The sequence below is a fragment of the Notamacropus eugenii genome, chromosome 2 (assembly GCF_028372415.1).
Source record: "Notamacropus eugenii isolate mMacEug1 chromosome 2, mMacEug1.pri_v2, whole genome shotgun sequence".
NCBI lineage: Eukaryota > Metazoa > Chordata > Mammalia > Diprotodontia > Macropodidae > Notamacropus > Notamacropus eugenii.
This window is the reverse complement of record NC_092873.1, coordinates 383441807-383454390: the sequence shown is the minus strand read 5'-3', so window position 1 is coordinate 383454390 and position 12584 is coordinate 383441807. Positions and strand designations below refer to the sequence as shown.

Below are 12584 nucleotides of genomic sequence, written 5' to 3'. Positions count from 1 at the left end.
ACACTCTGGGGTGCTAACAAGAAAACATCTACTTGTAGACTTTCTTCAGCCCCTAAATCTGCTGCAACAAGGTCAGTAGGTCAGTGTAGGGATAAATGCTTCACCTTGAAGTATGGGATAGTCACTGGGCAAGAATTACTTTCCCGTACAGAATTTAGGTCCAGTGTGTAATTAGGAGTATGAATGTGTTTGGAGCAGGTACTAAATTCTTAGAATAGAAATCTGGGAAGAACTACCATTGGGAGAAGTGCCAAGTTTGACAAAGGCTTTAAACCTCAAGTACCCAGAAACCAGGAAATCGTGATAGAGCCAGAGCTGGGGGAATTTTATCTCTAAAAGGAAAAGTTAAGAATGATCAAAACTCATTTCACTTCAATTCAACTAACATTTGTTAAGCACTTACTGTGTATATTTTAGAAGTCTAGACATTATAAGACACTCAAAGATGAAGCAAGAATCATAGGTAATCTGGTCCAACCCCTTCATATTACAGATGAGAAAACTGAAGCCCAGGGAAATTAAGTCACATGGGTCACACAGGTGTATGTCAGAGGAAGGACTATTAGTTACCACCTCATAGGGCTTAAGAAAGACAAATTGTCGATTATATGGGCAGAGTTCAAGTAGACTACAGGCTATTTAGTCAGAAATAATACAGCATAAGTAATTTAGACAGCAGTTCCTGTCCATGGGCATAGGTACTCAACAGACCTGAGACATGAGGTAGGATTGGAACTAGAGTTGTTATGAGAAGCAGAAACAAATGTGTTCTTTTGCAAATCACCAGGAATAGTCTTTTATTCCTTTCTGTCACCTTACAACCTCTCTGTAAGGGATTAAGGGCCTATATTTGACCCTGGTCGCTCAGTCAACCATGTGGACCATGAGTCAAGTCCTATCTTAAGCAGAAAGGGGTGATTCCAAAGACGCAAAGTAATATCAACATATAAGATGAAATTTCAATCCTACAGGAGGCACAAGAACACAAGGAGGAGACAAGAATGCTTATAGAGAAATATGGAAACAGATGGAAAACTTGTAATTTAAATTTACATGCGATCAGAGCACTTTGATTAGAGAAAGGTGGCATTAATGTCAGAAATCTCCATGAGGAAAATCAGTTTTGGTTATGATTAAAATAAACCAGAATTTGACTTAGCAGACATGCAAGAACATTTCAGGTAGAAATTTACCATATGAAGATTTATAGCCTAGAGAGACTAGAATCACTAGAAAGAGTACTGATTCAGAAATCAGAGGACCTGGATTCAAATCTTAACACTGACACTTGCTACCTGTGTGACTGTGGACAAATCACTTATACTCTCTTTACCTCAGTTTCATCATTGATAGAATGATGGAGTTGGGCTAGATGGTCTCTGATCAGTTTTTCTTTTCTCACTCAGACTATAAGCATAGGGGTTATAGCAAACTCTATCACATTGCTTATTGATGTGGAAGCTTTGACCTCTTCCTTTCCTTATTTGGGTGAATTCTACTCAGTTCTACTCAGACCTGACTGACCCCTATTGTAGGGGGATCACAATATTGGTACTGGCCTTAGGGTGGACACTTGATTATTTCTACTGGAGCTCAGAGCCACCAATCTCAGCCTCCCATGTAGTAGGAGTTATGGGTGTGTACCACCACACCTGGTCTAAATAATTATCTTTTGAAAGAAAGATCATTTCCAGAGAATTTTTTCAGGGAAAACTTTGGGGGCTTAGCCTTATTCAAATGGTTAAGTTTAGATACACATGGAGGATGGTACAGGAATAATCCAGGGAACATAGTGTTTCAGAAAAATTAGCCTGTGGTCACTGTTCAAGTGAAACTGGAGGCAAGCCTGCCAAATCTGAGGATTTTGCAAAGTGCAGGTGTGAGTTGTTAAGGGCCTAAATTAAAGGGGTAGTAATATGAATGGAAAGAAAAAGGATAGTATCCAGACATATTGAAAATAAAGCATCAACACTATCTGATCACTAATTAGACATAGGTAGGAAAAAGTGAGTTAAACCTGAGAATTAGAACCTGGAAGACTGAGAATGTAACAAAAATAAGAGGAACTGGGTTTGGACGGGAAAAAGAGTGCACTCAAGTCAGTCTGTGAGTTACATTTCTAGACTTTAGAAGTGTAGTATTGGTCCTTTTGAAGAGGGCTTAGGACTGAATTTTTGTATTTGGAAGTCATTCATAGAAGTGGTAGTTAAAGACATAAAATATGCAACATCAACAAAGGAATGAATGTAGAGTGAGTTCAGATTGCAAAGGATTGAACCTTGGATAATAAACACATTTAAGAGACTGGAGATAGAGGAGGATAAATGGTGAAGAAGCTGAGGGAATATTCAAAGGGGCAAGGGCAGGAGACTGAAGGAGAAGAAAGTTTTATGAAGGAATGGGTGACCAATAAACAGTATCAAAGTTACATGGAAGTAAGATGAAATGAGGACAGAAAGAAAGGCAACTAGAAGTCATTATTGACTTTGAGGAGCGCATTTAGTAAAGTAGAGGGATCAGAACCATTAGGTTGGAGACAGAGTGGAGTAGAGGCATAGAACGTGCCTTATAGAATCACTGAAGTTTACAAGAAGGTAGGTGATGGCGAATCAGAAGGATCAAAATGGGAAAATCTATGTATGCTTAAAGGAAAATGAGAAGGAGCCCTTGGAGAGGGAGAGGTTGAAGATGTCAGAGAGCTGGAATCATCAATAGTAAAATATATTTTAAAAAAGGAAGAGACATTGAGGAAGTAAAGACATAGATGAAAGGTCTTTGGAAAAGAAAAAGGAAACTTCTGTGAGAGAAGGAAAGAAGGAGAAGATGGGCACAGAGACAAGATATTTAAAATATAAGGGATGTTGATGGACTTTATCTTTTCAGTGGGAGACCAGTCATCAGCTAAGACTTGGTGTGGATCAGATTCATTGGTGCAGAGAATACTAAGGCAGATCAACAACTCATCTGTAACTTATAGAATCAGAGAGTTCCCTGGAGCATCAAGAGGTGGAGTGATTTGTCCAAGACAATACAAGTATAATATGTCAGAGGGAGGACTTGCACCTGGACCTTCCTGATTCCAAGGCCAACCCCCTATCCAATATGCTACAGTGCCATTTGCATAAATGTTCTCATTTTCCAGATCAGAAAACTGAGGTTCAGTGTGAATGACTCTCCTGTGGTTAGGCAGTTAGGAAACTCTATTGCTGGGCTTTAAAACTACATCTCTTGACTATAAATCTTATACTTTTTTCCCATTACTCCAAATCTTTACCAAAAGAAAGTTTGGAACAGTAATGGAGAAGAAAATGCTGTGGAGAGCATAAGTGATGATGAAGAGGGAACACTTCACTCCATTCACTATTCTCCCAAAACGTATGAATACATCTTTGAGCTGCTCCTAGTTACTTTTCTTCTTCATATTTGTTGTGATTTCTATTATTTTTCAATAGAATTTTGTACATTATTTAAGCATATGCATCAGATAGTTTTCCCCCATTAGAGTGTGAGTTTACCAGAATTGAGGGCTAGGTCTTATTTTTATTCTGTGTCATTCCACATATAGTATAAGGATGATTCTGTACCTGAAACTATGAATCCACTGGAATAATTTATAATGCATTTCACATAGAGCATTGGGTGACTGAAGATAGGTTGTTTTCAAAAGCCCTGTATATCGTTAGAACCCATTTTCCTCTTGCACTTCCTTCAGATGGAGAATGGCAACTGGACCACTGCCCAAGAATTTATCTTCTCTGCATTCCCCAGGGACTGGGGAGATGCTATTACCTGCTTTGTCCCACTGCTCTTCATCTATACCTTCATCCTTATTGGGAACCTGATCATCATCATGGTTGTCCAGCTGAACTCTCACCTTCACACTCCTATGTATTTCTTTATCAGTACTCTCTCTTTCCTGGAGATCTGGTTTACCACCACCTGTATCCCACTCATGCTGTCAAGCCTGCTTAGTGAAAAGAAAAGCATTTCCTTAAATGTCTGTATGGTACAATTGTATTTTTTCCACTCCACAGGCATCAGCGAAATGTGCCTTTTGGGAGCCATGGCTTTTGATCGTTATTTGGCCATCTGCAAACCCCTTCATTATCCAACCATCATGACTCCCAGACTATGTGTCCAGTTGACCCTGGTCTGTTGTGTCTGTGGCTTCATCACACCCCTGCCTGAGGTTGTGTGGATCTCCACACTGCCATTCTGTGGCTCCAATCACCTAGAACATGTCTTCTGTGACTTCCTCCCACTGCTCCGTCTGGCCTGCACAGACACCCGGGCCATTCTCCTGATCCAGGTGGTTGACGTGATTCATGCTATGGAGATAGTTGCAGATATCTTCTTCATCCTCCTCTCTTATGCTGGCATTGTGATAGTAGTTCTGCGCATCCGTTCAGCTGAAGGCCGTCGTAAAGCCTTCTCTACTTGTGCTTCCCACTTGACGGTTGTTTCACTATTCTTTAGTACAGTGGGACTCACATACCTCCGTTTCTCTGATACCCACTCCTTAATCTGGGATTTAGCCACTGCTTTAGCATTCACAGTTTTGTGCCCATTTTTTAACCCCATTATCTACAGTTTGAGGAATAAAGAGATTAAGGAAACTATAAAAAAGTACCTGAATCAGCCAAGGATCTTTTCCAATAAGACCAGATAATATGAACTCTGACACTTCAATACATTCAGGATTTTATCCATCTAGGCACACCCGGATCTATATCTCCCATTGTATTACTTGCCCATGAATCTCTATGTTTTTCAAACATGGTATACCAAATGAATGAGAGGCCTTTATTATAGTTATTTTTAAAATAAAGTTAATGTAAATAATTTAAGAAATAGAAATGTGTTTTTCAAAAAGGAATTGCTTGATAGCTTTTATGTCATATTTTCAGAAATCTGCATCCACAGTCCATGAGTTCTCTGTTGGATTAATAAAATTTAAAACATAAAATAATACAAAAATTGATCATAATAGACAAAGCAACTGACCTTTTTCTGGTAACTTACTGGGTAGACTAGTGAAGTCACAGCTGATGGGCAACCCTGTGTCAGAATCAGTTAAAAAAAAATATGTCCTGAAGATATTTACTTGTCAATTACCCAGAGTTATGGCTTAAATAGGGGCAAAAAGTTCATGTCATGAATTCACTACTTAGGTCCTTCTTGCAATGAATCAATTAGGAAAGAAAGAGGATTGGATATGTGGAGGTGCTGATATTCAGAGATATGTTAATGATCCTTCTTCCCCTATATACAGTAAAATGGAAGGTAGTAACAGTCTCTATGGTGACCAGTCTCCAAAAGCTAAATAGTAATGTATTAAAACATCTTGATCATGGGAGTGAGAGGGGGAGGAGAGAATTCTAATTTCTGTGTTCTTACTCCTGTATTATTACTCCTTTAGCTACAGAGTGAGATCTACTACCTCTTTTGTTTTGTTTGTCTTACAAGGTGATGGTAAACAGCATCTCTTTGTTTTTTGTTTTTTTTTTTTTTTAGAGTGAACCACTTTTATTCTCTAGGTTTGCTTTCTTAGATGGAATAGGACCCCTAGAAAAGTCTAAATATCCAGGCCAAGACTGGGGACATTGGAGTCTAAGGAGCTTTTTGCTTCATGGAGTTTTTTTTTTCCCTCAAGAGTACTGTGACAGCCCCTGCCCTTCACCAGTCTGTTAAGGAAGGATGAGGAGGCTACATAAGGGAGATGGTGGCAGGCATCCTCTTGTCCCCTCATGGTTTAGGGACAGCCCTGCCAAGAAATGATTTTAAAAAAAGGAGTAAGAAGTAGACTTTTGAAAATGAGGAGGGCTTCTGGTCTCCAGACAAAAGGCAAATGGGAAAAGACACTATTTCCTTCAATTAGGGCTAGGTGTAAGTGGGATAAGACTTGTTCTGCTTGTTCCCAAGAGGGCAGAAATAGAAGCATGTGAAAAACTGATAGAGTGGAAAGGGCTCTGAACTTGAAGTCGAAGAGCTAGTTTGGAATTTGAGCTTCGTATTTGTGCAATCTGGGGCAAGTCACCTAACCACTTCGGACTTCTGAAAAATAGAGCGATTTGGGTGAGATGACCTCTAAGGTTGCTTCTGCATTTCTATGATTCTAAATTTCAGCTCAATGCAAAGGGGAAAAAAACAAAACAACTAACAATTAGAGCTATCTGAATGGACAATGAGAAGCTTAGGTGGATTCTAGGTGATACAGTAAATAGTGTTGGACTTAGAGTCAGAAGGACCCAAATTCAAATCCTGATCCAAATACTTAGTACTCATTTGACCTTGAGTACATCACTTAATTTTCTCATTCTCAGTTTCCTCCTCTGTAAAATAGGGGTCATAATAGCACCTACCTCACAGGTTCATTATGAGGTTCAAATAGTGAAGCATAAAGTGCATCACAAACCTTAACACACTATTGTATAAAAATCATTGCTATTATTGGAAAGAGAATACATATGTATAAATGTACAAGCATGATTTTAGAGGATATGTGTGTGCATGTGTAGACTACAATCTCTAAAGCTACTCTTTCAACTTCTCCAGAGAATGAGTCCCCCAGAGGGGAACTTTTCCCCTCAAGTTTTTAGGGGAATGGTAGGTAATGCTATAGTTAATAAGTCCTCATTAGTGTGCTACCCCCCTATAATTATCAGTTGATATCGAGTCATTGAGATTTAATTAGTTTCTAGAAAGTTTGGGTTCTAGAATTAATTTCTAGAAAGGAGTATTTTGCAAATGTGGTACAAAATATTGCTTCCCTCTCCTCCTACCCAACCTGCCCTCCTTGTCAAAAAAAAATATTGCAATATACTCTCATATCAGCAATAAAAGTACTGGAGAAGTGTGTTTATGTTTAAAGAGCACATGAGGTGAAAAGGCAACATCATTCCTGGACCCTAGAGGCTATTTTCTTTGTTTTAATGAGGTAATCATAAAGATCCACTTAGGGATGATGTAACTCTCCTACTGGGCTCCTTGTGGAGTGTTTAAGCTGCCTTTCTTCAGTGTATCTAGTTTGTCCTCGGCCCCTAATGCTGACACTACTGCTAGGAAGCCAATGAGAATGTTCAAATCTTTTGGTGTTCTGAAGTTCAAGATCCTCCTCTATTGGAGGAAGGAGGGAAGGGGCAGAGGCACTCTTTGTCCTTCCCCAACAAGTATTTCCTCCTCAGTGGCTTGACTGGAAGGCTTTCACCTGTAAACCACCAGACATTCCAATATGGCTTGACTCCAAACTTGCTTGCTGACTTTATATAAGCTGTAACTTTTTATATATATGTACATGCTGATTGCCCCTATAAAATCCAAGCTCCTCAAGATTAGGGATTGTTTCATTTTCATCTTCATATCCCTAGTGCCTACTTCAATGTCTGATACATAGCAAGGGCTTAATAATTGCTTGTTGATTAAGCTTTGTTATAGAAGAGTAGCCCAACTATTTGCAAGCCAATAGCCCTTTGATGACCAGTAGGGATACTGCAGTCTTCAAGAAGGCTATAAAATATTCATACCAAAGAGGAACTGAGGTAGATGCTGGCAAGGTGGTTCAAACAAAGCACCACCTGGTGGAGGTTCACCTATCATACTCTCTCACTTAATATTACCATAAAATGCTGAAAATCAAACCCAATCTGATAAACATTTATTAAATGCCTACTATGTGGCAGTTACTGTGTTAGATGCTGGAGATGCAAATAAGACAAATATAGTCCTTGCTCTCAAAGAGTTTACAATTTAGCAGGGGAACCTACACCAAAAGGAGGCAGGAAAAGGGTTGAGAGCAGGGGAGACATAAAAGGGTACCTAGAATAGGTGCATCTTGTTCCCTTGAGTTTAAAAAAAAAGAAAAGAAAGCAGACAGGGCAGCAGAGGCAGAGTGAAGTAAGTCCTAAAGTTCAGTTTCTGCTATCTCTAAATGAAGATATTGGGAGGAGTTTTGTACTTTAGCCTGCAATCAGAAGGAAGAAGAGACTGAAGGACACAGGCAAGGCTTGAGAAAATAGAAGAGTTGAGTGGATGCTATAAAGTATACAGTTTCTGTCAACCATATGACAGAGTCATCACTGTATAGTCCTTTGAGATAACTTCAGGTAGCTCATAATGCCATCAGATGCATAAGTATTCCCAGATACACACGCAAAATAAGAGAACACAGACATAAACACACAGGAAGATTGTCAGACTCCCCAGAGATTCAACACTCTGTCACACAGAAGATCCACTAGGTCACTTATTTTCTCTTCTGTCAAAACATTGTCTTTAGATCGTATATAAAAGCTAGTTTATAGACACTAGTCCATCTATGCTATCCCTGTGTTTCTTATACCCAGGAACCCTGAGGGCCTTCCCCTGCCAGTTTGATTTATTTTTATTAAAGGGGTCATCCCTTGAATAAAAACTACTTAAAGAAGCCTATTCATTGAATGAGTGTATCTCACTCAAAGTAAGAATGTGATAAGACATTAGCCTAAAAGGGCCAGGGTCTCCCACTGCATCCCAGGCCATCTCCAGTGATCCTGATGAATATCAGGCCACTGGACCCAGATGGCTCTGGAGAAGAAAGTGAAGTTGCACAACCCTCCCTCACTCAAATCAAAGTCAACTGCAAGTCATGTCACCATCTTGATGTCATGGTCCTCTTTGAGAATGAAGGACAAACACAGCAACACAGCAACACAGCAACACCATGTTGTTTACAGGTAACTATAGAGTGGGAAAGAAGACGATGCCTTCCTTGGGCAATTAGCCAAAATTTACTTCTGTTGCCATAACTCATATGCCCTGCCTTCCTGATTGTGCTAACAATTCATGTGAAATTTAGGTTTCTTCCTAGATATGCAGATCTAAGAGAGATGAAGTATAGCCACTCCCTTCAGTATCACAGATGTAACTCAGAAGTGTGTTTCCCTTTTGCAAATGTATAAAAAGCATGCGGATGTTACATTAAAAAAATAGGAGATTCTCATGGGTAGGAAAGGTGAAAAACCTCAAATGAAAAACAAAAATTAACATTTGCCTTATGCTTTTAAAATTTTGATATTTATACATTACTAATAATTGCCTTTAGGAGCAAGCATTTAAATTATTCAAAAGGATTAAGTGTCATGCATTCATTTTCCTGTTTTGAATTTCCCAGTGATCATACCCAAAATCATCACCATTGCTGCCATATAAATGAACAAATTATGCAATTACTGTATGTTATTTTTTATTGAGAAAGGAAATGTCAAGATATGAATTCATCAGTGTGAAAAATTTCCTAGAGTAATTAATAGATTAATTAACAATTTATAAACATAATAAAAATACTTTATCATAATTTAACAATGGTAATATTTAATTTTGTGGTTGATATTTCTAAACAAATAATTCTATTCCAATAAAAATTTTCTTATTTAAGTAGATCTGTTATTAAACATTGTTATTGAACCTTTAAGAAAGAACTTAAATTTGTCTGAGGATTGGTGTAAAGAACTGGGAATATCTAGTCTGCAAAGAAGTGGACAAGACAGTTGTCATTATTGAGGTATTTGAAGGGGTGCCAGGCTGCCATATAGGAAAAAAAGTTTAATCCCAAGAATATAAAGAACAATGGGTTTAACTACAGATGTGAATGACATGAGCTCACCCATAAAATAGAAGTGGATAGAAGAAAGTGTTAGAAAGTAGAAGTCAACAAAATGTTGTTTCAAAGAGACATACTTGAAACAATAAGACATACTCAGTGAATTAAATTAAAGGGATGTAGCAGAAACTATTATGCTTCAGCTGAAGTTAAAAAGGCAGGGGTATCAATCATAATTTCAGGTAAAGCAAAAATAGAACTAATTAAAAGAGATAATTATGAAGAAAACTATATTTTGCTAAAAGGTACCATGGCCAATGAAGTAATAACAAAAGTTTTTACACCAAGTTTCTCTGTTAAAGAATTCATCTCTCAAACATATAGAGAACCAAGTCAAATTTATAAAAATAAGAACCATTCCCCAATTGATAAATAGCCAAAAGATATGAATAGACAGTTTTCAGAACAAGAAATCAAAGCTCTCTATAGTTACATGAAAAAATACTTTATTTCAATAATTATAGAAATGCAAAATAAAATGATTTTGAAGAACCACTTCACTCTTGTCAGAAATGTTGGAAGGATGAGGGAATTATGGGAAATAGGTATACTAATAAACTATTGGTAGTGTTGTGAACTGGTCCAGACATTCTGGAGTACAATTTGGAAATATTCCCAAAGGGCTATAGAACTGTGCATACTCTTTTATTCAGCAATACCAATGCCAAGTCTGTACCTCAAAGAGATGAAAGAAAAAAGAAAAGGACCTAAACATACAGAAATTTTTACATTAGCACTTTTTGTGGTGGCAAAGAATTGAAAATTGAGAAGATGCTCAAGAATTGGAGAATGGCTGATGTGGCATATGATTGTAATGGAATACTATTATGGATGTGGACAAAGAGGACAGTTTCAGAAAAACCTGGAACTGATGCAAAGTGAAGTGAGCCAGGAGATCATTGCACACCATAATAACAATGATGAGCAGTTGTGAAAGATTTAAACTGCTCTGATCAATAAAATGATCCAAGACAGTTCCTAAGGATTCATAATGAAAAAATGTTATCCACTTCCAGAGAGAGAACTGATCAACTCCAAGTGCAAATTGAAGTATATTTTTTCTGTTTGTTTTCTTTTTTTAATGTTTATTTATTTATTTTTAGTTTTCAACATTCATTTCCACAAAATTTTGAGTTCCAAATTTTCTCCCCATCTCTCCTCTCCCCTCCCCACTCCATAATACCTTGCATTCTGATTGCCCTTTCTCTCAATATGCCCTCCCTTCTATCACATCCTTTTATCACTCCCTTCCCTTATCCCCATCTTTTCTCTTTTCTTGTAGGGCAAGATTGATTTGTATACCCCATTACCTGTATTTCTTATTTCTCAGTTGTATGCCAAAGCAATTCTCAACATTCAGTCCCAAAACTTTGAGTTCCAACTTATCTCCCTCCCTCCCCACCCATCCCCACTGAGAGGGCAAGCAATTCAATATAGGCTATATATGTGTAGTTTTGCAAAAGACTTCCATAATTGTCCTGTTGCATAAGACTAACTATATTTCCCTCCATCCTATCTTGCCCCCCATTTATTCTATTTTCTTTTGACCTTGTCCCTCCCCAAAAGTGTTTACTTCTAATTACTCCCTCCTTCCATTTTCCTTCCCTTCTATCATCCCTCCAACCCCACTTGTCCCCTTCTCCCTTACTTTCCTGTACTGTAAGACAGATTTTCATACCAAATTGAGTGAGCATGTTATTCCCTCCTTAAGCCAAATGTGAAGAGAACAAGCTTCACTTTTTCCCTCTCACCTCCTCCCTTTTCTCCCCCATTAAAAAAGCTTTTTCTTGCCTCTTTTATGAAAGATAATTTGCCCATTCCATTTCTCCCTTTTTCCTCCCAATATATTCTTCTCTGACACCTTAATTTAATTTTTTTAAATATCATCCCTTCTTACTCAACTCACCTTGTGCTCTCTCTCTCTCTCTCTCTCTCTCTCTCTCTCTCTCTCTCTCTCTCTCTCTCTCTCTCTATATATATATATATATATATATATATATATATATACACACACAGACACACACATATGTATATATATGTGTATATATATATATATATATACATATATATGTATATACATGTGTGTGTGTAATCTCTCCAACTACCCAGACATTGAGAAAAGCCTCAAGAATTACAAGTATTATCTTTCCAAGTAGAAATGTAAATAGTTCAACTTTAGAAAGTCCCTTATGATTTCCCTTTCATGTTTACCTTTTCATACTTCTCTTGATTCCCATGCTTGAAAGTTAAATTTTCTATTCAGTTCTGGTTTGTTCATCAAGAATGCTTGAAAGTCCTCTATTTCAATGAATGAACATTTATTCCCTTGAAGTATTATACTCAGTTTTGCTGGTTAGGTGATTCTTGGTTTTAATCCTAGTTCCTTTAACTTCTGGAATATCCTGTTCTAAGCCCTTCAATCCCTTAGTGTAGAAGCTGCTAGATCTTGTGTTATCCTGATTGTATTTCCACAATACTTGAATTGTTTCTTTCTGGCTACTTGCAATATTTTCTCCTTGACCTGGAAACTCTGCAATTTGGCTACAATATTCCTAGGAGTTTCTCTTTTCAGATCTCTTTCAGGAGGTGATCAGTGGATTCTTTCCATATTTATTTTGCCCTCTGGTTCTAGAACATCAGGGTGGTTTTCCTTGATAGTTCCATGAAAACTGATATCTAGGCTCTTTTTTTGATAATGGCTTTCAGGTAGTCCCATAATTTTTAAATTTTCTGGCTCCGTTGTTTTTCCAATGAGATATATTACATCATCTTCTATTTTTTTCATTCTTTTAGTTTTGTTTTGTAACTTCTTGGTTTCTCATAAAGTCATTAGCTTCCATCTGCTCCATTCTAATTTTTATTTTTATTTATTTTTTTTCTTTTCACTTATTTATTTATTTAACTTTTAACATTCATTTTCACAAAATTTTGGGTTCCAAATTTTCTC

The 12584-nt window shown here is 37.5% G+C and overlaps 1 protein-coding gene across 2 annotated transcripts; it reads left to right on the top strand.

Annotated features, from left to right (window-relative positions):
* Positions 1 to 3712: 3712 nt before the first annotated feature.
* Positions 3713 to 10519, top strand: LOC140524075 (olfactory receptor 6K2-like). Of its 2 annotated transcripts, XM_072638578.1 has the most exons (2): positions 3713 to 4652; positions 10488 to 10519. In XM_072638578.1, the coding sequence occupies exons 1-2, from the start codon at positions 3713 to 3715 to the stop codon at positions 10517 to 10519; spliced, it is 972 nt and encodes a 323-aa protein (XP_072494679.1). The 2 variants fall into 2 exon arrangements, with proteins under 2 accessions (XP_072494679.1, XP_072494680.1); XM_072638579.1 differs by lacking the exon at positions 10488 to 10519 and having other exon boundaries at positions 3713 to 4669.
* The last annotated feature ends 2065 nt before the right edge of the window (positions 10520 to 12584 follow it).

Bases quoted from the DNA above. Each gene is read 5' to 3' on its own strand.
- LOC140524075 (XM_072638578.1), top strand. From the start codon at position 3,713: ATGGAGAATGGCAACTGGACCACTGCCCAAGAATTTATCTTCTCTGCA. The intron at 4,653-10,487 runs CCAATAAGACCA...CAAAGAGGACAG, and splicing joins GAATCAGCCAAGGATCTTTT to TTTCAGAAAAACCTGGAACT.